General features: G+C 44.1%; 2 protein-coding genes across 2 annotated transcripts in view; one reads left to right on the top strand and one right to left on the bottom strand.

Moving 5' to 3' along the window:
- The window catches only part of PMPCB (peptidase, mitochondrial processing subunit beta), a 37,177-nt gene extending 19,794 nt beyond the window's left edge, over nucleotides 1-17,383 (top strand). Inside the window, exons 6-13 of the mRNA XM_069977902.1 lie at nucleotides 1,950-2,029; nucleotides 2,141-2,247; nucleotides 5,423-5,566; nucleotides 6,628-6,788; nucleotides 8,601-8,686; nucleotides 8,766-8,854; nucleotides 9,756-9,831; nucleotides 17,122-17,383. Of these exons, the coding sequence (XP_069834003.1) occupies nucleotides 1,950-2,029; nucleotides 2,141-2,247; nucleotides 5,423-5,566; nucleotides 6,628-6,788; nucleotides 8,601-8,686; nucleotides 8,766-8,854; nucleotides 9,756-9,831; nucleotides 17,122-17,186 (808 nt within the window). The 3' untranslated portion in view covers nucleotides 17,187-17,383. The remainder of the gene's footprint in view (nucleotides 1-1,949; nucleotides 2,030-2,140; nucleotides 2,248-5,422; nucleotides 5,567-6,627; nucleotides 6,789-8,600; nucleotides 8,687-8,765; nucleotides 8,855-9,755; nucleotides 9,832-17,121) is intronic.
- A 7-nt stretch (nucleotides 17,384-17,390) lies between these two features.
- DNAJC2 (DnaJ heat shock protein family (Hsp40) member C2) overlaps nucleotides 17,391-26,105 on the bottom strand; it is a 35,360-nt gene continuing 26,645 nt past the window's right edge. The window contains exons 15-17 of the mRNA XM_069977876.1: nucleotides 21,363-21,473; nucleotides 17,651-17,808; nucleotides 17,391-17,515 (exon numbers count right to left, since the gene is read on the bottom strand). Of these exons, the coding sequence (XP_069833977.1) occupies nucleotides 17,441-17,515; nucleotides 17,651-17,808; nucleotides 21,363-21,473 (344 nt within the window). The 3' untranslated portion in view covers nucleotides 17,391-17,440. The remainder of the gene's footprint in view (nucleotides 17,516-17,650; nucleotides 17,809-21,362; nucleotides 21,474-26,105) is intronic.

Below are 26,105 nucleotides of genomic sequence, written 5' to 3'. Positions count from 1 at the left end.
GCCACCGCTCACCCTCCTCTTTCCACCCAGCTCACCCGCTGCCACCGCTCACCCCTCTCTCTCCCCCCAGCTCACCCGCTGCTGCCGCTCACCCCATCCGCTCACCCGCAGCTGCCGCCCACCCCTTCCGCTCACCCGCTGCCACCGCTCACCCTCCTCTTTCCCCCCAGCTCACCCGCTGCCACCGCTCACCCCCCTCTCTCCCCCAGCTCACCCGCGGCCGCCGCTCACCCCCTCTCTCCCCCCAGCTCACTCGCTGCCACCGCTCACCCTCCTCTCTCCCCCCAGCTCACCCGCGGCCGCCGCTCACCCTCCTCTCTCCCCCAGCTCACCTGCAGCTGCCGCTCACCCCATCCGCTCACCCGCTGCCACCGCTCACCCTTCTTTCCCCCCAGCTCACCCGCTGCCACCGCTCACCCTCCTCTCTCTCTCCCCAGCTCACCCGCAGCTGCCACTAACCCCATCCGCTCACCCGCGGCAGCCACTCACCCTCCTCTCTCCCCCCAGCTCACCCGCGGCCGCCGCTCACCCCATCCTCTCACCCGCTGCCACTGCTCACCCTCCTCTCTCCCCCCAGCTCACCTGCGGCTAACGCAACCCCCCCCTCACCCTTCTCTCTTCCCCCAGCTCAGCTCACACTCTCTCAGCCCTGCTATATCACACTCTCTCAGCGCAGCTATATCACTCTCTCAGCCCTGCTTTATCACACTCTCTCAGCCCTGCTATATCACACTCTCTCAGCCCTGCTATATCACACTCTCTCAGCCCTGCTATATCACACTCTCTCAGCCCTGCTATATCACACTCTCTCAGCCCTGCTATATCACACTCTCTCAGCCCTGCTATATCACACTCTCTCAGCCCTGCTATATCACACTCTCAGCACAGCTATATCACACTCTCTCAGCCCTGCTATATTACACTCTCTCAGCGCAGCTATATTACACTCTCTCAGCGCAGCTATATTACACTCTCTCAGCCCTGCTATATCACACTCTCTCAGCCCTGCTATATCACACTCTCTCAGCCCTGCTATATCACACTCTCTCAGCCCTGCTATATCACACTCTCTCAGCCCTGCTATATCACACTCTCTCAGCCCTGCTATATCACACTCTCAGCACAGCTATATCACACTCTCTCAGCCCTGCTATATTACACTCTCTCAGCGCAGCTATATTACACTCTCTCAGCGCAGCTATATCACACTCTCTCAGCGCAGCTATATCACACTCTCTCAGCGCAGCTATATCACACTCTCTCAGCCCTGCTTTATCACACTCTCTCAGCCCTGCTTTATCACACTCTCTCAGCCCTGCTTTATCACACTCTCTCTCAGCCCTGCTTTATCACACTCTCTCTCAGCCCTGCTTTATCACACTCTCTCTCAGCCCTGCTTTATCACACTCTCTCTCAGCCCTGCTTTATCACACTCTCTCTCAGCCCTGCTATATCACACTCTCTCAGCGCAGCTATATCACACTCTCTCTCAGCCCTGCTTTATCACACTCTCTCTCAGCCCTGCTTTATCACACTCTCTCTGCTCTGCTATATCACACTCTTATCTCTGCTCCCTTCTACTGCCTCAACTTTACTGTATCATGGACCAATCAGACAGAAGCACTGCATGATGGGAAATGTAGTTTTCTATCTTGGTTATAGACCATTTTTCAGAAAAACTTGTAACTCAGGAATGGCAGCAGCTAGAGAGACGGGAGACGGCTCAAAATACTCAGGGGGACTTGGTGAGTAAGACCAGCTAGGTTTGGGGGCTTTTCATTTTTTTAGCTCTTGGGGGGAATACCCCTTTAAGAGTCTTCTACATAAATCTTCTATAATTAAATTTCAGCCTTCACTGTTACTATCTATTTATAAAGCTTACATGAATATGTTTTAGTTTATGATTTGCTGGTTGGTGTATACTTATTTCATGCATCTTATGATTACAGATCTATAAACCGAAATGACTTGGTTGAATATATAACAACACACTATAAAGGACCTAGGATTGTTTTGGCTGCTGCTGGTGGTAAGTGTTCCGGGATGCTGTAACTATCTATATGACATGATGCATATTGGAAAAAGCACATAATTTAAATTAACCTAATTCATGAATGTTCATAAATACTTCTGGTTTCAGGCATCTCACACGCAGAGCTGCACGATTTAGCCAAGTTTCATTTTGGTAACCTGCCAGCAACCTATGAAGGAGAGACTTTACCGCTATGCTCCTTCACTGGTAGTGAGGTTAGTACTTGTATATGCTTCAGAAGACAAGTTATGCACATTGAGTATATATACAGTGGTGCCTTGGATTACGAGCATGATTTGTTCCAGGACCATGCTTGTAATCCAAATCACTCTTAACGCAAATTTTTCCATAAGAAATCATTGAAATGCAGATAATTGGTTCCCAAAAAAATGATTTTTAAAAAATTCTGAATAACATGTAAAACAAATGAAACAAACATTTAGAAACAACTGAATGTTATATCGTAAGTTACTGTACAGTATAGCAATCAGCATATGGAGTATAATGTATAGTAAGTGTATAAACCTGAAAAAAACTGCAGCAGTTTGTAGATACAGGATGAGACTGTATCACATAACAGTAATGGGGTGGGGTGTGTACAGCATGGACCAATCAGGAAGTGAGCATCACAGAGCTGTGCAGGAGGACAGTGACAGAAACTTTTCTATACAGCAGTGTGAATGGCTGAGTGTAAGTGCAGGCACATTATAGCAGCAGTGTGTATAGCTGAGTGTAAGTGCAGACCCATTATAGCAGGAATGGAGAGGGTGGGAAACACAAGGACTGACAGAGACTGCAGGGCGCATGAAGAAATGAGCAGGATAGATGTGGGCACATACAGGGGTTAAACCTATGAAGAGATTGCCTCCACAGTCCTGTGCCCTGATGCAAGCCCCAGCCTGAAGTGGATCTGCTATGATTTGGAAGGTGAGGGAGACTTCCTGGGTCAGTGTACAGTGCTGTAGACCTCGCTATGCAGGCCATGCCGCTCCCTCACTCCCCGTCCCACCTAGTACAGGGAGCTCTTAAACCAAAGCAATGCTCTTAAACCAAGTTGCATTTTTGAAAAATTGTGAGCTTTTCTTGCAAAGCGCTCTTAATCCAAGTTACTCTTAAACCAAGGTACCACTGTATATTTTTGTGGGAAAGGTTCCAGGATAACTTGATGCATACAAAGAGCTGTCAATAACTGAGTAGAATACCCAACTGGAGCCAGTGTATTTTTTTACAATAACAAGTTATCATGGGTGGGCAGTTTGTGCTGTCTATGGACTCTAGTTAATGAAAATGTTTGTAGAGTTTTGTTTTTTTATTGTCTTACAGTAGAACAAATGCTTGCCATCTAGAACACTATTGCCCATAATTTCATTGGTGTATTATAGATGGTAGTCCCACCCCCAGTGCACCAAACCACCTTATTTGCTTATGAAATAAAGATTTCCTAAAAACTGCACAGAGGATGAAGGTAGGAAATTCTTTCAACCTCAGCGTTTTGTGCACCTGCTGTTAGTTTCCTCTTAACCCATATCTTGTGTTGTCATGAGACAATCAGAAAGACTAGCTATTCTGGAACTTTTTTTCACAAAACGTTACGTAACACTGCTTCCATTTAAATGGGTACTCCAGGGAAAAAAATGTTTCAGATCAACCGGTGTCTAAAAGTTTATATCGATTTGTAAATTATTTCAATTTAAAAATCTTAAGCCTTCCAGTACTTACCAGCTGCTGTATGTCCTGCAGGAATTGTTGTATTCTATCCCGTCTGACACAGTGCTCTCTGCTGCCACCTCTGCCCATGACAGGAACTGTCCACAGTAGGCAGGTTTTCTTAGGGGATTTGCTACTGCTCTGGATAGTTCCTGTCATGAACAGGGGTGGCAGTAGAGAGCACAGTGTCATGCTGGAAAGAAACAAACACACACTATATACACTTGAAACTGAATTCACAAAGGGCCAATTAGCCCACTAGATCCTGGATTCTGATCCTTAAATCAATATATTTACTAGCCATTGGACCAATCATTGTTCAATGTATAACTCAACTAGAGAAGCTGCAGACTACCAAGACAGATCTGAATATCTGTATAGAAAATTAATAGCTTGACATCACCTCAACAACTAGTTTCACTCCTTTCTGGAGCATCTTCTGGTGTAAGGCAAATGGCTGTATGTAAGGGTCCTATTACACGGGCCAAAGAAGGCAGATCTATCTCGTTTACTGGGCCTATTAAACAACCCGATAGTCGTTTAGCAAGGGCTGCACGGACATTGTTAGCAATGTCCATGCAGCCCTTGCCCAAACAGTTATTACTTTACCTTTACTGGTTGCAACAGTCCCAGCCATTGATTGACTGAGCGGCCTGTCAGATAAGACAGGCTGCTCTGAAGCTGCAGTGTGCGGTTCCGTGATGCATACAGAGAGCAGGAGAAGACTTGGAGCGTGGACAGGTAAAGTAAACTGCGTGGGCAGTTGTCAGCCGTTGGCCACACATTGCTATTCCATGTATCGATGCGCGGTTGGTGGCCAAAGAGTAGAAGTCTGGGCCTAAAGAAATGATCAGCCGATTATCGTTTTATCGGCTGATCGTTGTCTCTGTTACACAGAGCGATAATCGGCCGATTATAGCTTTGTGTAATAGGACCCTTAAGGTGGAAAGAATACCAACTTCCTGCTGCATATATAGCAACTGATAAGTACTGAAAGGCTTTAGTTTTTTAAAATGAGTAATTTAGAAACTTTCTGACACGTTTATTTTACAAAAAATAAAAAAAATTCTACGAAGTACCTCTTTACCAATATAACACATTTAAAAAAAAAACATTTAAGAAACTTTTGTAATTAGGTTTATTAGCTGAAAAATGTATTTTTATCATCAAAAAGCAGTTTGAAGCTCTCCCCCCTGTCTTCATGGTTGTCTATTGAGAGGGGAAGGGTGTAAGGAGATGAGGCACCAAAACAGGACAACAAAGAGTTAATTTGCAGCTACATCACTGGGCTATCTCCTCTTAAGTCAGCACTGACCTCTCTGACCTCTGAATAGGGGCTTTCATGCGGCTCCCTGTGGTGTAATCCTTTGTTCTCTGCTCTCTGCTGCGGACTCATTTTCCTCCTTCCTCATTCCCCCCTCCCCTCTCCATAGAAAAGACAGGGACATGTCTGATGCAACAAGTCACAATTTCCTGATAATTTGCAGTGAATGGAAAAGAGGAGGGGGGGGACCTGGGAAAAGTCTTGAATGCAGATAATGGCAGATTTGCCTAATAAACCCAATTACAAAATTTCTTAAAATCGCCTGGACTATTGATTTCTGCAAAAAAATAAAAAAAAATTACAGTGACTCTTTAATTACTAAAGAGGTTTCCAGTTATAACATTTCTCTTATTTTATAGATTCGTGTATGTGATGACAAAATGCCACTTGCTCATATTGCCATTTCTGTTGAGGCTGTTGGTTGGTCACATCCAGATACAATTCCACTCATGGTGGCCAACACATTGATTGGCAACTGGGATCGATCCTTTGGAGGTGGTGTGGTATGGCACTTTTTCTTTCACCTGTTACAAATTTGTATAGTTTGTGTTACAATTGTTATTTTATTTTGCTGTTAATAAAGATAAAAAAAGGGGAAGGACCATTGGAAAGAGATTATTTATTGAATAATGCATGGCATCATGCTCAAATATACATAAGAAAGAGTCATATGAATCTGCTGATTTTAGCAAGACTAGCTGACTGTCTAATGTTTTTGGGTGCCTCCTCATTCTCCCGACAGATAATGTTGGGGCAGAGAAAGATTAGGCATAATGAATTCCAACTGCCTGTTTCCTTTTGTTCTAAGAAAGATAACCCGCCACCAGAGAAATCTGGCAGCAGCTTACCCCTCCTTGCTTTACTGAAACCATATGGACGCTTTGTCTTGCCAAAATATTATGGGGGACATTTATCAAGACCGGCATAAGAGTACGCCAGTCTTAAAAAAAAAAAAAGCCCTGCCTCCAGTTTCCTGGTCTGACGCCTCTTTGTACTGATGCAGGCATTGCGCCACAAATCTACACCTGCTCGGGATTTTAATTTGTGCCATTAATCATGAATCCTGCCCACCCATCAAGTGAGTGAGGGATACAGCTGGTTCTGTGGTGCACGTTGATAAATGTCCCCGTGTGTAAAGAGGGATCAGAAGATAAAGCTGTTGCCTGAAAATGTTGGACAGACACCTATGGCATGTGTATGGCTAGCTTTAGTGTAGACACATAGACCTGAAGTATTCACTGAATTCTGTTAAGGGTGCCTTCACACATACCGTAGGGCTGCGTATTTATCGCACAAAACTCGCATGAAAGTGGCTGCGTTTTTTGTGGTGTTAAACTCTCCTGTGAAAATTATTTGAAAATCAAAACTCGCATGTAAAAATCGCACCAAACACGCAGTAAGAATACACATACGTCGACCTTATAGCAATCAGTATCACTGTGGATTTATATGCGAGAAACTCGCAGCGATACCGTACGTGTGAAGGCACCCTAAAGAGTAAAGACATCAAATCTATTGGATATATGGCATCAATGAGATATATATATTTTTTTGTTTTGTGCAGAATTTGTCCAGTAAACTTGCACAGATTACATGTCATGGGAACTTGTGTCACAGCTTCCAGTCCTTCAATACCTGTTATACTGACACTGGACTCTGGGGCCTATACATGGTTTGTGAGCCAAATACAGTGGAAGAAATGATGCATTTTGTTCAAAAGGAATGGTAAGATTCATAAAGAAACATGAATATAATAATTATGCATTCAGCATTACCTGAATGTAGTTGGTGACAGGAAAAGGTTGATAGCATGGGACTTTAATATACTAATGTATCATACAGAAAGCATGACTATTAATATAGTAATTTATACTTTATGGAGGATTATAGAGTTTTGGGTAGGTGTTACCCTTAAATCGTAAAGAGAATGTGTCACCTAGAATTTTTTTTTTTTTATACTGAAGGGGTCAGGCGGTGATTTTCCATCACCTGTTGGTGGGCAGTTGGGAGAGGACCATACACAGTGTACTGACCGTTAACTGATGGCCAAACCTGCCAAAGTGTAAAGCGTGTGGGGACCTTCAGTGGTGAGAATGAACACTGCAAGATTACAGAATTATCTGAGAATATACCGTATTTTTCGCTTTATAGGACGCACCTTTTGATAAGAGGCACCCCTGATTTTAGGGGAGAAAAATAGAAAAAAAAAATATTTTGCTCATTGTCACAGTTTGGAGATAGCATATAGTGCCCACATAGTAGCCAATCCCCCATAAAGTGCCCCACATAGTAGCCAGTGCCCCACATAGTAGCCAGTGCCCCACATAGTAGCCAGTGCCCCACATAGTAGCCAGTGCCCCACATAGTAGCCAGTGCCCCCCATAGTAGCCAATCCCCCCATAGTAGCCAGTGCCCCTCATAGTAGCCAATCCCCTCATAGTAGCCAATCCCCCCATAGTAGCCAGTGCCCCTCATAGTAGCCAGTGCCCCTCATAGTAGCCAGTGCCCCTCATAGTAGCCAATCCCCTCATAGTAGCCAATCCCCCCATAGTAGCCAGTGCCCCCCATAGTAGCCAGTGCCCCTCATAGTAGCCAGTGCCCCTCATAGTAGCCAATCCCCCCATAGTAGCCAATCCCCCCATAGTAGCCAGTGCCCCCATAGTAGCCAGTGCCCCCATAGTAGCCAGTGACCCCCATAGTAGCCAGTGCCCCCATAGTAGCCAGTGACCCCCTTAGTACCCTGTGCCCCCCATAGCAGCCATTTCCCCCCCTAAAACAACAAACCAGTAACTCACCTGTCCGGCGGCCCCAGCAGCTCCTGTCTCCCGTCGGCCGCGCGCACTTCCGACATCCTCCGGGCACAGGCAGCGGGGTACAGAGACTCTGCCTGTGCCGGAAGTGTCCTGCAACCTCTATCATCAATGATAGAGGCTGCAGAACACATCCAGGACACAGGCAGTCTCTGTACCCCGCTGCCTGTGCCCGGAGGATGTCGGAAGTGCGCGCGGCCGACGGGAGACAGGAGCTGCTGGGGCCGCCGGACAGGTGAGTTACGGGACCACCTTTGCCCGCTCGCTCAGCTGACAGCCGATCAGGAGCCCAGGAAAGTGCTGCTCATTGCACTTTCCCGGGCTTCTGATCAGCTCAGCTGAGCGGCGATGGAGGGGCAGGCTGGGCGGGCGGAGGGGATCGCTCAGAGCCGCTCACTATGCATATGCATAGTGAGCGGCAGTACAGGGGGCGGGCGGGACGGCTTCCATGCGGTGCTCTGCACTGCTTGGGAGCCGTCTTCGCTTTATAAGACGCACTTAGATTTTCCTCCCACTTTGGGAGGAAAAAAAGTGCGTCTTATAAAGCGAAAAATACGGTAGATAGTAAAATGAAAAAAATATCACCAAAAATTATTGAAAAATATTCCACTGGGAGGCCTCTCTTGTTTTTCCAGCATCTTACTTTATTATTGTTTATATTGTTGAGATAATTAACGTATAGTAAACCTCAGATAATATGTGACTGATCTTTGTGTTAAACTTTTAGGATAAGACTCTGTACAAGTGTTACAGAAAGTGAAGTTGCAAGAGCGAAAAACCTGCTGAAAACAAACATGTTGCTTCAGTTGGATGGTAATAATCCTAATCTGAGTATTGTAATTTATTCTGTGCACTTTATGTATTGTAATTATGTCACTTGCTGTGTGTGAAGGTTCAACTCCCATCTGCGAAGACATTGGCCGGCAAATGTTGTGTTATAACCGAAGAATACCTTTGCCTGAACTGGAAGCAAGAATTGATGTAAGTATCAAATTATATACATTGCTTTTTAAACTTTTTTCGCATGGGTTTACATTAAGAAAATCCTGTGAGTTTCTGTCTGAAAGTACAGGTGTTTTTATACATTAGAAGTGGATGGCAGTATTGTTGATCACTATTTACTAGACTAGTAAGTAACAAAGCAGACAAAGTGTCACTGTGCTTATAACACTCGCACCAGCCCCCAAGTTTGTGCATGCGCTGATGCCGTCCTGACAGTGGGCACAGCCTGTGATATCATTGGCAAACAGTCAGGACTGTGCATACATGGGGGCTGGCATGAGCGCACAGTAGACCGTCTGGCGCAGAATATTCATGGAGAAAAGGGAGGAGTAAGGAGTGGTGAGGTGTGTCAGAGTGTGGCATGAGAGCCTCACCACTACTCCTCTTTGACACTTGATTACAGTGGAAGATATGAAATTGTGAAGCATCCCCTTTCCCAAGAGCTAATGCTAAGGTACCCCTCTAACTAGTAAACTGTCACTTAATGCATACTGTCAACACCTCGGGTTGGCTCCAGGTCCTGACAGATTCCCTTTAATTTTTTAAATGCTTCAGTCAATATTGATGTCTTCTTAACAGTTTTGACAATTGTAATTGGTGGCGCAGTGCGTCCTACATTAGGCTCCGTTCACACTGAGTAAAACTGGCGGAATTCTCTGTCAGCCTCTGTGTCATAATTCACAGTCTATGGGAAGCTCGCACACATCCTCTCTCCGCGCCGAAGAATGGACATGTCCATAGATTTCCATTATGACACTGAGGATGATGTGATTCCATGTTGGAGAATTCTGCCTGTGTTAACGGAGCCTTAGTGTATTTGTTGTGATTTATAGTGATGTGTCTTGCATTATATAAAGTTGCCCTATATCATTTATTCCAGTTAATTGATGCCCAGACCATAAGGGACGTGTGCACCAAATACATTTATAACAAGAGTCCAGCAGTAGCCGCAGTTGGTAAGTCCATTATATTGCTATCTTTATATTTAATTTAAAAAAATATATATATTTTTGAATCACTTATGATGATCCGGTCTAAAAATGAGGGGTAGAAGGTAACCCGAGCAGTGGATATTCCTTATATTAAAGTCTGCTCTATCCCTGCACAAACGTCTTCTAACCTAATTACATGCACTGAGTTGTCGTGTTTGAGAGGAGGGGTACACTAAGAACATTACCTCCCAGGTTGTCTTGGCCGTATGCTACATGGTTTGATGTTGCATTCTAACTTTGCTTTTAAGTAGAAGCAGAGACAAGCAGCACATGGCAATATGGTAAAGCCAAAAAGCACTGAAGTGCTTGGTATCAAAGGCATATCAGCCCACAACCTTTGTTTGTTTTTTTTAAATGATAAAACTAGATAGGTGATAATTGTTAGATCTTGGGGGTCGACTGCCAGGATTCTGCACTCTTTCGTAGAACAGGGATCTCAGCTGGCAGTGATTACTTAACCAGCATTCTATTATTATAAGAGAAATAATGCTGGGTTTACACGGAGCGATAATTCACCCGATCGTACAATTAACGATTTCGAAGTAACAATTTTTTTATTTTTCTTAATAACTATTAGCGTTTAGACGGAACGATATATTGTACGGAAAAATTGTTTTGTGTACGATTATCGTTCGTGTAAACGCAGCATAAAGGGAATCTCTCAGCTGTAATTCCTGTTCCAAACTGCTGACACTGCTGGTTAGGTCAAAGGGAACCTGTCGCCAAGACAATGCTGTCTAATTTATCGCCATCATGTTATAGAGCTGGAAGAATTGAGCAGATTGATATATATTTTAGGGGAAAATATTCAGTATAACTTGTTGATCGATATCCCTGCTCATTTTGTGTTAGAGACTAGTGGACAGTGTCACTCCTGGTTCAGCTCATTCTGTTCTATAGCATGGATGCCAATAGCTTAGGTAGCATTTTTATGGTACACATAGTACCTTATATATATATCTCTGTGCTTCTGGATGTAAAGAAATGCTTTTATTTTCTGGTACAAAGAGGCATTTCAATGTTGAATGCTTCTTCTCCCCCTCCTGCTTGATTGACAACTGGAAGTTGAGTCCTGAGCAGGCTTAGGTATGGAGCTCAGGAAAGCCCCTTTTCTCATTATATAATAAAAGTATTTTTCTACATCCTGGAAACAGACAGATCAAGGAGACACCTGGTAACTTTCATATAAGTGTCAGCAGTTTGGAACGTAAATTGCAGCTGACAGATTGCTTTTAATTAAATGGAAACCACCAGTCCCCAGGCTAGCAGATACCATGGAGAAGATTACAAGGACAGGATAAGGGGTTTAGTGTCAGTTCCCAGCGATCAGATCCCCCATGATCTCCAGAACAGGGCAGTGACTTGTGCGTGCATGCCACTTTTTTTATTCATTGCATATGAACCTGTTGTAGGTACCCAAGCATTGTACTCTCTGGCAGCTCTATAGGCAATAAGTGGAGTGGCGGCACAACTTGCCGCTATATGTATAAATACTAGGGGTCCCCATCCCGGGGATTGCAGATATAATCTCTTAATACAGGCCAATCACCTAAAATACCACTATTAAAATCTGCTGCAGCATCGCTCAGCACACTTCGCAGACATGCTTTAACTTTTCTCCCTGCAATGTATATTCCCCAGACTTACTTTATATTCTTGGCGCCAGGGCTGTGGAGTTGGAGCTAGTTTTGGCTTGAGTCGGAAAAAATGTTCAGACTCCAGTTTTGAAAATTTTTTTTTTAGAACAATTTAGAATTGAGTTTTGATATGAATTTTATAAGTCTTGCTCATCAATACATATTATGAGCAACATTCTAATATTACACTGGCCCTATTAGATAAGGGTGGTCAGGGAAAAGTTGTCAGTCGCTATTTGGCAGTTTGTTTCTGTTTCAATAGTTTTTTATTGGCAAGTTTTCCAAAAGGTTTACAGATGCTGACATAGGCATATAAAACAACGCATAATTAGCATAGACTACGCTTGCAAAACAGGCAAGAAGCAAGTACTATAGCATGGAAAACGCTAAATTATGATGGACTGAAAAACATGGCTACACAACAAAGAAATACTTTTATAGCTGTAGATTTGCATCCCAGTATGTAGAAGTAAGCTAAAACATGGCAGATTAATGTAGCATAAAAATGAAGATTACACTAAGCAGAGCGCTAGCCAATGCAGAAGAACATTCATCTCTGGGATGCAAAGCGCAGATTAAATAAAACAAGCAGCTCTGAAAGGTGGTAAATGGAAAGCTTCAAAGCATGTGCCGAGACACTCAAGGGGCATCCACGGCAAGAAAATGGCATGAGGGGTATACAGTCCAGCCTAACAAGGGACCAGAAGGTGTCCAAGCAGATAAAAACTCAGTCAAGGTTCCAGGTACTGAGTAGTCTCTGTCCATCTTCTACTGTTGTAACATGGTGTTTGGAGTTCCCGTGATCAATCATCAGTTGAGCAGAGTTAATCCACTTATATTTGATGTTGTTGGTTCGCAAAGTCCTAGTAAGAGTAGCATACGACCTGCGGGCACGTAAAGTCTCCGGGGAGAGGTCCGTGAATACTTCAATGTCCCGGTATAGCTCAGGCAACTTCGTACCCTCTCTCGACTTTTGCAAAAGTGCAGACTTTACATGAAGAAAGTGGAGTCGCACAATGGTGTCTCTGGGTGATGAGGCAGGAAAATGTTGGGGCTTAGGAATTCTCCTCACCCAATCCACAATTATATCCCGATTGGGTATGTTAGGCAGGGAACGCTTAATTAGAGATTGAATTAAGGCAGGCAGCTCCGATGAAGTAACCGACTCCGGAATATTGCGGAATTTAAGATTATTCCTTCTGTTAAAATCGTCTTGTCTCATAGTTTTGGCTCTCAATAGATGAGTTTCCTCCTCCAACCGCCTGCACGCTTCTGACAAAGCATTATGAGCCTCGATAGTTTCGCTCAATTTAAGTTCGGCCATCAGAGCCCTGTCCTCCACCGCTCTCACCGAGGAGGACAGGGAGGAAAAGAACCGGTCCATTCCCCTCAATAAGGAGTCTCTGAACGAGATAAGCCAATCTTTGAGTAGGGGGACAGGTAATGGAGGCATACAGTCAAATTGCTGATCAGTGTCCTTCTTCACCTCAAGTAGTATCAAAGAAGTCGGAACGTATGCCATTAAATGTGGTGGTAAGGAAGGACAAGGGCAGAGATCAGGGGACGATGAAAAAGCGTCCGGTAGAGGAGGAGAGTCAGAAGCAGTCACTACAGCGTCCGGGGGGAGTATATGATGGAATTCAGGAGCCATCGGGGAAAGATTCCCAGTCTCATTGGCACTCTTTGGTGCAGGGGGCTCCGGAGCTGTAGAGGAGGGTATTGTCGAGGACGGTAAATCTGAATCCAGAACCCCCGGAATACTCACGTCTTCTGAGAACAGTAAGGAAAGGTCCGCGGTGGAAGATGAGCAAGAGTTCGGGGATTCTCCGGTTGGTGGAGGAGGAGCGGACTGCGGAGACCCTGCCGGCGGGCATAAATGGTTATGTAGCTTATCAGAAGTCCCGACCTGATCAGTATGGAGATTCAGATGTACCTTCCTGTTTTTTCGGAATCTCCGTTTGGCCACGCGGGATGGAACGTTATCTCTCTCCCCAGTCCTCCGGTTGTAAGCTGAAAGTACGGGAGGGGAAGGAGATCGCAATGTGTCAAAACATCTCAGTGAACAGAGCCTCCCGCCAGCAGTCCGTCACAGGGCCAGCGCCATCTTGTTTTCTCCCCGCCGTCGGTAGAGAAGATTGAGCATTTCTTCGAGCTGCCGCCGAAGCTTTTCTCGATGTAGAGGACATCCAGGTGGGTAGAGGGGTCCCTCAGGGAACTCCAGACCAAAAATAGGTAAAAACAGAGCTGTGTAGTCGCCAATAAAGTCCCGGAAAGCCGGAGCTCAAGCAGGACACGTCTGGTCTCCTCGAGTGCAGGCCACGCCCCTCGGCAGTTTGTTTCTGAGCTGGAAGAATCCATTGTGTGGGGGGAGATCTGTGCTGGTCTCTTCCTGGATGCTGGGTGACTGTATATAAGTAGCAGTGTAATATGGAGATATCCTGTGTAATATACACTGGGTTCCAAATTATAATTATTGCAGTCATTGTAATTTTCCAGTCATCAACTATTCGAGTATAATTGAAAGGTTTTTGAAGAAACTGCCTAAGATAAAAGTATATATATAAAAAAAAAAAAAAAGTCAAAGTGCATGTTCTAAATTATTATGCTCAGCAGAGTTTTCAACCTTTTTCATTTTTATTAAGAACAAAAATAAATGGTCATATGTGACATTATAAGCATTAGCAGATTATTACAAACTGAAATCAAGCAGTTTTCAAGTCAAAAATTTATTCTAGGTGATGTTACATTTGCACATAGGGCCTCTTGTTAGAAAGGAGCTACTGAGCTCTCGTCCATTAAATTTGTCAGTTTTTGGATGGTTTTTGCTTCAATTGTTTTGCATGAGGACAGAATCTCCTCCCAGAGCTGTTGCTTAGATGTGAACTGCCTCCCTCCATCATAGACCCTCCTTTTAATGATGCTCCAGAGGTTCTCAATGGGGTTGAGGTCAGGGGAGCATGGGGGCCACACCATAAGTTTGTCCCCTTTTATGCCCATAGCAGCCAGAGATGCAGATGTGTTACTTGCAGCATGAGACGGTGCTTTATCATGCATGAAAATGATCCTGCTGAGGCAGCATCAGTGGTTAGCACAGCAGCCTTGCAGCTCTTGGGTCCTGGGCTCAAATCCCACTAAGGGCAACATCTGCAAAGAGTTTCTATGTTCTCTCCGTGTTTGCGTGGGTTTCCTCAGGGTACTCCGGTTTCCTCCCACACCCAAAAACAAACATTAAATATAAAAAAAAAAAAAAGATCCTGCTGCGGAATGCACTGTTCTTCTTGAACCACAGCAGGAAGTGCTGTTTGAGAAACTCCACATACATTATAGAGTTCATCTTTACCCCTTCAAGGATCCTAAGGGGGCTGACAATCTCTCTCCCCATGATTCCAGCCTAAAACATTACTCCACCTCCTCCTTGTTGGCGCCGTAGCAGTGTTTGCATGGGGTGTCCATTAACCAGCCATCCTCCACTCCATCCATCTGGACCTTCGAGCCCTGCACGGCACTCAACGGTGAACAAAACTGTTTTGAATGTCTTCATGTATTGTTTGGCCCACTGGAGCCGTTTCTGCTTGTGTGCAGTGGATAGAGGAGGTCAACGGGATGGCTTATGCACAGCTGCAGACCTCTGAAGGACTCTGCATCTTGTTGTTCGGGGGACACTGAAGGCACCAGCAGCTTCAAAAACTCGTCTGCTGCCATGACAAGGCACTTTTGCAGGTGCTCTTTTAACCTGACGTAGTTGCCTGTTGGAAAGAGTCTTCAATTTTCCCTTATCAGTGTGCGCTCTGAATCAGCTACATACTACTTGATTGTGCGATGATCACAATGAAGTGTCTTGGCAATATTGATTGTAGTCATGCCTTGACCTAAACCCTCTACAATTTGTTGCTTCTCAACAGCCGACAGATACTTTTTCTTTCCCATTTTGGCTCAAAATGTAGGATGCCTAATAATATGGGCCAGCCTTCTTAAGTAGTCTTGACTTTAATTGAATACACCTGCCAAACTAATTAGCACAGGTGTTTGAAATTGCTTTCAGTGATATAAAGAGCCCTGATACACATCACCATCAATGAGTTTAAAGGGGTAGTGCGGCGCTAAAAAATTATTCACAGAATAACACACAAAGTTATACAACTTTGTAATGTATGTTATGTCTGTGAATCGCCCCTTTCCCCGTGTACCCGGAAGTGTGTGGTGACGGCGGCAGCGATCCGTCCGTCCAAAGATGACGTTTGGCACAAGATGGCGGACGGGCTCGACACGGATCGGGTAATGTATAATGCAACACACACTTCCGGGTACACGGGGGAAGGGTGGGACACGGGGAAGGGGGCGATTCACAGACATAACATATATTACAAAGTTGTATAACTTTGTAATGTGTGTTATTCTGTGAATTTTTTAGCGCCGCACTACCCCTTTAACTGACAAACAAAAAAATTCTTACCTTATCACTCACACATTGTAGAGGAGGAGGAGAAGAAGATGACATAAGTAGTGTAGCAGTAACCTCTGTCCTCATTGTGGTGTTTTTCTTCAGTGTTCTATGGCTGCAGCAGGCTGTGTGTGCGCGCTATGGCGTGCCCCCACACCCACAGTGAGCCCTCTATATCACTATGGCTGACCTTTATATTACAAGTATTTGACATTGTTAGCAGTGTTTCTGTGTGTATGGTGAATATTTAGTTAGAAACGAAAAGACCACCTGCTCCTTCTAGTCTACTTGTGAGTTGTTCAGGACATGGAGACTGGCTGCATCCACTGCAAACACAGGAGAAGCTGCTTTATATCTTTCCTTATTCCCTCAGAAATTGCCCCAGGATCATGTAGTACATTAGGGAGAAGCTGCTGAGCCAGTGTGATAAATAACTCCCCTGGTATATGACTGGCCATTTATGAAGGAGCAGGAGTCGGAGCTGCGGCTTACCGACTCCACAGCCCTGCTTGGCCCGCTGTATGCAATCCCCCGCAAGTAGTCATCTAGGCGGTGAGCCAACAGCATCTAGTCATGGTCCCCTCGGTGTTCCTCTACATCAATCACGCCCAGGGGCGTGATTCAAACTGGATAATAAGCCTGACGTCATTCAGGGGGTGCGCCCATGTTCTTACTACACCGTGCTTGCACAGTACAGCGGCCCTGATCCGTGCTATATTGGGCAGGTGCAGAATAGCCTTGAACTCATTGCTGGATCTCCGGGCAAGATGACTGCTTGCAGGGGATTTGCATACAGCACGCCAAGAATATAACGTTTGGGGAATATAAAGTGTGCTGGGCACTGCTGCATCACATTTCAATAGTGGTATTTTAGGTGATTGGTTCCCTTTAAACAGAGACAGCTTAATAGTTGACCTGACAAGCTAATGGTGCATCTGAATAGAGATGTTAGTTTACAACTGTATTTTGCACCACAAATGCCCATTGTTAATAAAGCGGGTACATTTTAGGACTTTAGCCACACCCCTTTCTTTAAATACTTTTTAAAACCTGCTCAATAAATGTAGTACATGATATCTGTCAGTCCTGGTTCATTTTTTATTATACGTTTGTCCCTTTGGGTTTTATGTAGAGAAAATGTGTATTAACGTATTAACTTTTTTTTTTTTTTATCAGGGCCCATTGGGCAGCTTCCTGAATATGATCGGATTTGCAGTGGCATGTACTGGATTAGACAGTAATCAAAGCCATTACAATTGCAGATGTATATTTAAAATTCCATGTAATTTGCTGGGGTATTTTGTAACTTCAGATTTTTCGTGTGTATTTTATGAGCCTTGTAGGTCTCCTAATTGTTACCACTTTTACTGTTTTCTGTAAAGTACTGACAAATTCATAAATTTAGTCTTAAATATACAATAAAAAAGTATCCAAAAATTGTGCAGCATTTTCTTATTTTATTATAAAACATAACACACAAACAGATAGGATAGGTTTATTTCTTTGCCTTGGTTGCATTAAGTACTTGTTCTTGAGCAGCTTTCTTTGCCTTCACCATTTCTACAAGCTCCTATGGGGAAAATAGTAAAAAACAGTTTAAAAATCTCAAATTCCTTACACATTTACAATGTGTGAGAGTGTATAACAATAGACATGGCTTCACTTTTTACTGTCCAGATCAATTTTATATACTGCACATGCTTACCTTATATCTTTTCATGCAGTCCTTCTTGGACCTGCCAGGGACAGCCTCTGCAATCTTTTCCCACCTTTCAGGAGTATTCACAGGGTAAGTTTTGAGAGCTTGCTCTAGAAGTTTTTGTTCTTCAGTGGTCCATGGCGTGAAGGAATCTGCACCAGGAGCTTTTAAAAATAAAATGAACAACATAACTGTACACAAAGTTTTGTATTGCCTAAGTTCAAAAAGGTGGCGCCTGTCTGAGGGGTGAGCTAATTTACAGTAGTAACTAGAGATGATCGAAGATCGCTGATGTTCAGGTTCATTCGAACCATCGGCATTTGACTCCCGCTGCCTTCCTGTTCCGTGGGGAAGGTGGAGACAGCCCAAGTTCCACCAGGAAAACAGGGATACAGCATATTACCTAGGCTGTATCCCTGTTTTCCAGGCGGTACTCAGGCTGTCTCCACCTTCCCCACGGAACAGGAAGGCAGCGGGAGTCAAATGCCGATGGTTCGAACGAACCTGAACATCAGCAATCTTTGATCATCTCTAGAAGTAACGAAGCAAAGCGCTTTAAACCAGCAGTCGGCTGCCTTTGAACTCCATGGTACTCTGCATGCCCGGAAAGGCTCGATTCAGTCTTGGGACACTGAAAGAAGTTTTCCAGGCATGCAGAGAGGCATGGAGTTCAAAGACAGCCGGCTGATAAGCAGACTGCCCAGCTTATACAGTAAATTCACTCATCTCTAAAAGGCAAACTGTATATTTTCTGCCTGATCAGCACCTCTGCGATACAATTATGGGGGGGGGGGGGATCTGTTGCCATGGCAGCCAAAGACTTCCATTGCTGCTATGTAAAATCTACTATTACAGCCATTATCAGAGCTGTGATATAAGTGTAATATAACACAACACGTCCACGTTAGGGTGCCTTTACACACACAGATTTAGCTGACAGATTTTTAAAGCCAAAGCCAGGAACAGACTATAAACAGAGAACACGTCATGAAGGAAAGACAGATTTCTCCTTTTCAAATCCATTCCTGGTTTTGGCTTTAAAGATCTGTCAGATAAATCTCTGTGTAAATGCATCCTTCCACTGGCATGGAAGAAGCCTAACAGTAATTTCAGATATAGTCAGTTTGAGCATAGCTTAGGAGTAGAAAATATAAAAGGAAAGACTTTGGGTATGTGCACACTATGCAATCCAGGTGAATCACCCGCCGCTTGCATCTCCGCTGATCCCATAGGTTTCATTCTATGGTTTGCCAGATTCCTCCGTCCGCGCAAAGAATGAACCCGCTCATTCTTCAGGCGGACTGCAAAATCTGGCAAACCATAGATTGAAGTCTAGGAAGCAGCGTGCGAGTGGGGGTGGGTGATTTTTTTTTAAGAGAATAATGTTGTGTGAAAACATAAGGCTTCCATCAGCACTTTTGCATTGCTTTTTTTTTTAAGCTCAAACTATAAAAAAAAAAAAAAAAAAAGAAACTGCCAGCAGTGATCGTTTTATTTTTGCTCATTAACTGTCAGGCTGCAGCGGTTTTAAACTTAAAAGGAATCTGTCAGCTCCCGGGCACTACCTAAGGTGTTGACAGTGTGCTGTAGCTGGCAGTCCCCCAGTGAGCATGGTGCCTTTTGGGTAATTTTCCATGCAGTGGATTATGTACAATGTTATGTCTCCTACTGTCACAGAGCAGTTGTTCGTGCCACACTTGTCATGCATCCTCCTCCCTCTTCATGAATAATCAATGCTGCCCGACCTCCTGCTCGCTCAGCTGTTAGATTGCAGATCAGTCCTCTGTAGGCAGGTTATCTCTGAAAGAATCTTTTCCTCTGTAATGAGTTGGAGCTGTGGTCTAGGGGTAACTCACCTATCTAGAAACCTGCCAGCAGTTAATTCTCTGGTTCGAATCCCCTGATGGAAATTAAATAGATGTCTTTATATTGTATCATTTTTAAGGTAATGTTCACACACAGTGTTTTGGTCAGTATTTTGAAACCAAAACCAGGAGTGGATTAGGAACACAGAAAGGCTATGTTCTCACACTATTGAAATTGAGCAGATGGCCGTCATTTAATGGCAAATATCAGACGTTGTTTTAAAAAACAGTAATTTGCCATTAAATGATGGCCATATGCTCAATTTCAACAGTGTGTGAACATAGCCTTTCAGTCTTTCCAATCCACTGCTGGTTTTGGTTGCAAAATACTGAGCAAAAATACTGTGTGTGTGAACATAGCCTTAAAATGATGGAAATTAAATGTCTTTTTTTCCCCTCATTATTGTATCATTTTAAGGCTATGTTCACACACAGTATTTTTGCTCAGTATTTTGCAACCAAAACCAGCAGTGGATTGGAAAGACTGAAAGGCTATGTTCACACACTGTTGAAATTGAGCATATGGCCGTCATTTAATGGCAAATTACTGGTTTTTTTAAAACAACGTCTGATATTTGCCATTAAATGACGGCCATCTGCTCAATTTCAACAGTGTGAGAACATAGCCTTTCTGTGTTCCTAATCCACTCCTGGTTTTGGTTTCAAAATACTGTGTGTGAACATAGCCTTAAAAATGATACAATATAAAGACATCTATTTAATTTCCATCAGGGGATTCAAACCAGAGAATGAACTGCTGTCAGGTCTCTAGACAGGTGAGTTACCCCTAGACCACAGCTGCAACACATTACAGAGGAAAGATTCTTTCAGACATGACCTGCCTACAGAGGATTGATCTGCAATCTAACAGCTGAGCGAGCAGGAGGCCGGGCAGCATTGATTAATCATGTAGAGGGAGGAGTATGTATGACAAGTGTGGCGCGAACAACAGTTCTGTGACAGTAGGAGACAGAAGATTGTACATAATGTCTGTCGAACTTTGAGGCAGATGGGCTACAGCAGCAAAAGACCACACCGGGTGCCACTCCTTTCAGCTAAGAACAGGAAACTGAGGCTAAAATTTGCACAACCTCATCGAAATTGGACAGTAGAAGATTGGAAAAACGTTGCCTGGTCTGATGAGTCTTGATTTCTGCTTGAACATGACAATGAGTTCACTGTACTCAAATGGCCTCCACAGTCACCAGATCTCAATCCAATAGAGCATTTTTGGGATGTGGTGAAACAGGAGATTCGCATCATGGATGTGCAGCCGACAAATCTGCGGCAACTGTGTGATGCCATCATGTCAATATGAACCAAAATCTCTGAGGAATGCTTCCAGCACCTTGTTGAATCTATGCCACGAAGAATTGAGGCAGTTCTGAAGGCAAAAGGGGGTCCAACCCGTTACTAGCATGGTGTACCTAATAAAGTGGCCGGTGAGTGTAGAACAGCTGCTGTTTACCCACAGGCGCAGTGAGCTCCTGTATTGTAGTGACATTTTCAGATGACTATGCCTGCGTTGCAATGGGACAGCTTGACGTATGTGTGTGACAATGGCCATGCTATGCTGGCTTGAACGTCAGCAGAGAATAATAAATATTTAAATGGGATATGACTAATTAGACAGGGCCTTTATGATCGTAGGGAATGTAGAACCATCGGTCCAACTTCCAGGACACTATCCCAGCAAGAATAAAACCTTTTAGAAAAATACAGCAAAAGACATATACAGCAATACTATGTTGCAGTTGACAGCATTATTTAGATGATTTGTTATAAGCCATCACATACTGCTGTAATAATGTAACTGTGTTATGGCTGCCTCAAAAATGGACTCACAGACTCACCTTCAAACCGCTCAGAAGGCACAGCATTATCCACAGCCTGAGCTACAACTTTATGCTCTTTCTTGAATTTATCAAAAGCTTTCTTGTTAATGTCATCTTTTTGCTGAGGATCTGCAGTAAAGGGAAAATAAATGTTAATCTTCTATAAGCAAACATGCAGTGTAGGTGGGTAATAAGGCAACCGTCTATAACTACTGTTTGTAGGGCCAGAATATTCACCCTTATTTCCTGAATAAATTATGTAAAAAAAAAATGTTTCAGGTCATACTATTGCCCTCACTTTAAATAGTAAAGAGCCAACATAGTCCTTTAAGACTAGAACCTTTAAAGAAAACTAAAAACCAGTGGCTTGTTCAAACTATTTAAAGTGACACTGTCACCCCCTTTTTGCATTTTGACTGCTCTCCACAGGTGTAAAGGGTAAATGTTACAGCTTTCATTACTTATTTTATATCACACCTCATGGTGCTTGTTCTGGTAAAAAATCGTTTTTATCACCTGTGGATTGGGATATGTGGGCAGGTCCTTGCGGTCTTTGTGACACTTTGCTCCGCCTCTAGCGTCACTTAGCCCCGCCCACATCAGGGACATCACTGCATATGCCCCGCCCCCTCAGCAGCCATTGGTGTGGGACAATCTAGGTGTTGAAACAAACCAAAAATAAAGTGCCCTAAAGGTAGGTAATCTGGATGGTTCAAATACCAAAACAATTTTATAAGGGCCAAAAGCCCAAATCACATCCAGTAAACCTACCACTAAGTAAAACGTAACTTTTAATAACTTTCAAATAGAAATAATAAGTATAAAGTTGTGCTCATTAAAATCACAGAGCTTCCATAACCTTCTACAGTGAATCAACCTATATCTGTATAGTCATAGTAGCTGCAGACTACTGACTACCTCGTAGTATATTACTATCTAACTGGGCTATGAAAGCAATGAATTTAAAATCATAAGCCCTCCTCCTGATGAAGCCCATGTGCGGTTGATTTTAAATTCATTGCTTTCATAGCCCAGTTAGATAGTAATATACTACGAGGTAGTCAGTAGTCTGCAGCTACTATGACTATACAGATATAGGTTGATTCACTGTAGAAGGTTATGGAAGCTCTGTGATTTTAATGAGCACAACTTTATACTTATTATTTCTATTTGAAAGTTATTAAAAGTTAAGTATAAAGTTGTGCTCATTAAAATCACAGAGCTTCCATAACCTTCTACAGTGAATCAACCTATATCTGTATAGTCATAGTAGCTGCAGACTACTGACTACCTCGTAGTATATTACTATCTAACTGGGCTATGAAAGCAATGAATTTAAAATCAACCGCACATGGGCTTCATCAGGAGGAGGGCTTATGATTTTAAATTCATTGCTTTCATAGCCCAGTTAGATAGTAATATACTACGAGGTAGTCAGTAGTCTGCAGCTACTATGACTATACAGATATAGGTTGATTCACTGTAGAAGGTTATGGAAGCTCTGTGATTTTAATGAGCACAACTTTATACTTATTATTTCTATTTGAAAGTTATTAAAAGTTACGTTTTACTTAGTGGTAGGTTTACTGGATGTGATTTGGGCTTTTGGCCCTTATAAAATTGTTTTGGAATCTAGGTGTTGGGCCTAGAGCTTTAGGTTAGCCCTTCCAATGGCTGCTGAAGGGGACGGGGCCTATGTGGTGATGGTGTCACGGATGGGGGCGGGGCTAAGTGGCACATAGGCTGTGAGGCCCCCCCTCACATATACCAATCCACAGGTGATAAAGAGGATTTTTGTACTCATTGTGGCTTCATTGGGGGACACAGCACCAGTGGGTATAGCCTACTGCCACTAGGAGGCGACACTAGACAGAAGAAGAAGTGACTCCGCCTGGCAGGCTATACCCCTCCTACAGACACCAGGCTAACTCAGTTTAGTCACAAGCAGTAGTACACAGTAAGGAAAACAACAGGCAAAACAACAGGCTGGTCCCGGGAAGGAAAACCCAAGAACAGAACAACCCCTAGGAGCAACCACCTCAAAAAAACAGGGTGGGAGCTGTGTCGCCCAATGAAGCCACAAGAAAGGGATTTTACGGTAAGTACAAAAATCCTCTTGTGCCTGTCATTGGGGGACACAGCACCAGTGGGACACACAAAAGCAGTCCCAGAGGGTGGGGAAAGAAGATGACAATCCCCATGCGGCCTGCCTAACGCACGGTGGCCTGCAGAACCTTGCGGCCCAGACTGGCAATCAGAGGAAGCCAGGACATGGACCTGATAGAACTTGGAAAAAGTGTGAACCGAATCCCAGGTGGCAGTTTTGCAGACCTGGGACACTGAGGCCTTATGGCGAACTGCTTAAGAAGCCCCCACCGCTCGAGTAGAATGAGTGATGACCCAAAAAGGCAGAGCCCAGCCACGAACACGGTAGGCCTCCGTGATGGCTGCCCTGATCCAATGCCCAATGGTGGTCTTGGAGGCAGCCAGCCCCTTGCGCGGACCTGACGGGACCATGAACAGGGAATCCGAGCGGTGGAAGGAATTAGTGACGGATAAGTAGATCGGTATGGCCCGGACAAGGTCCAAACAATGCAGGACTGTTCCCTAGGATGGGAAGGGGCAGGACAAAAAGAGGGGAGAATTATATCCTCATTAAGGTGGAATGCCGACATGACCTTCGGCAGGAAGGAAGGAATAGGGCGAAGCACAACCTTGTCCTTGTGAAGGACCAGGTAAGAGGAGCGACAAGAGAGTGCCGCCAGTTCAGACACCCTTCGGATGGACGTAATCGCTACCAAGAAGGCTACGTTCCAAGAAAAGAGAAGAGACACCTCCCGTAAAGGCTCAAAGGGAGGACCTTGTAGAACCTTGAGGACCAAATTAGGGTCTCAGGGCTCCAAAGGCTGTCGGAATGGAGGGGCCAAATGGGCCACCCCCTGAAGGAAAGTCTTCATCTGAGGGCGAAAAGCAAGAGCCCGCTGAAAAAGAACAGACAGGGCGGAAACCTGAAAACGCAAGGTGGAATGACTGAGGCTCTTATCCAGACCGGATTGCAAAAAGGAAAGAATCTTGGGCGTGGAACACACCATGGGGTGAAAATTATTCTGTTCACACCAGGAAAACGTAAATTACTCACCGGTAATTGTTTTTCTGTGAGCCCATGACAGCACCCCTGGAGAGCGTCCCTCCCCTTCCCAAAAGACAGGAAACAGCCGCCAAGGATGAAAGCTTTAAAGGGGCAGGACCGACCCCAAACTCCAGTTCACAACAAGTTTTCAGGAATCTAGAATAAAACAGAGCTCTGCTCTCCAGCAGAGAAAACACTTTCCCCTTCACGGAGAAAAAATTTTTTTCCATCTGCCCTTGTTTGGGCTGAAAAAAATGAAAAAAAGAAGCTAAGGTTTAATTTTTATCTTCATTTCTCCTTACTTCTTATAAGTCTTATTCCCTCTCTCCAATTTGTACAATTTTTATCTATAACACATTATATATCTCTCTTTCTGGGTGGGTATTATGAGGGGTGCTGTCATGGGCTCACAGAAAAACAATTACCGGTGAGTAATTTACGTTTTCCCTATTCGCCCTATGACAGCACCCCTGGAGACTAGAATAGGCTTTTTTATTAGGGAGGGACTACAGCCTGAAGCACCTTTCTCCCAAAGGAAAGGTCTTCTGACCCTGGAAGCTGCAGTCTATAATGCTTAAAAAATGTGTGTGGTGAGCTCCAGGTGGCTGCTCTACAGATCTGAGACATTGATGCTGCTGCTCTTTCTGCCCAAGATGTCGAGATTGCCCTGGTTGAATGAGCCCCAAAACCCCTTGGAGGGGTTAATCCTGACGAGGAGTATGCTAAGCTAATGGCCTCCTTAATCCATCTAGCTACCGATCTAGAGGAGGCAGCCTGACCTCTATTTTTTCCCTGAAATAGAAGGAGTAACCTCTGAGATTTTCTCCACTCCTTAGTTTTTTCCAGGTAGAATAAGAGACAACGTCTTACGTCCAGATTGTGGAATTTACGTTCTCCCTCATTCTTTGGATCAGGACAGAAGGAGGGTAGAATAACCTGCTGAGATCGGTGGAAATCTGTAACCACTTTGGGTAAAAAAGCTGGATCAGGAGATAAAATGATTCTATCCTCTAGTACCGTCATATAAGGATGGATAATAGACAGGGCTGAGATCTCTCCTATCCTCCTAGCCGTAGTTATAGCTAATAAAAAGGCAAGTTTGAAGGATAGATTTTTCTCTGAAAGCTCCTCTAAAGGCTCAAAAGGAGGGAGGGCTAGGGCTGACAACACTATATTCAGATCCCATGGAGGGATGTTTGATCTTACTGTGGGTCTGAGTCTGTCTGATGCTTTTATAAATCTTTTTATCTATTGGTGATCTGCAATACGAAAATCAAACAGAGCACTTAAAGCTGAAATTTGGACCTTTAGGGTACTGGTGCTTAGCCCTAACTCTAAACCCTTTTGTAGAAATTCTAGAATCTTGGTTATGTCAGGTGGATTGAGGACATTAACCGGAGATCCCATGAATCCACAAAAAACTTTCCACGTCCTTAGGTAGATCTGTGAAGTAACTTTCTTTCTGCTAGCTAAGAGTGTATCAATAACTGATGGGGAAAGACCTCTATCCATCATTAGTTGCCTCTCAACAGCCAGGCCGTCAGATGAAGATGCTGCGATGTGGGATGCAGAACTGGGCCCTGGAATAGGAGATCCTGGGTCTCTGGAAGAACCCATGGCCTGGCTAATGA

Source organism: Dendropsophus ebraccatus, chromosome 1, assembly GCF_027789765.1.
Source record: "Dendropsophus ebraccatus isolate aDenEbr1 chromosome 1, aDenEbr1.pat, whole genome shotgun sequence".
Classification (NCBI taxonomy): Eukaryota; Metazoa; Chordata; class Amphibia; order Anura; family Hylidae; genus Dendropsophus; species Dendropsophus ebraccatus.
This window is presented reverse-complemented; position numbering and strand designations above follow the sequence as displayed.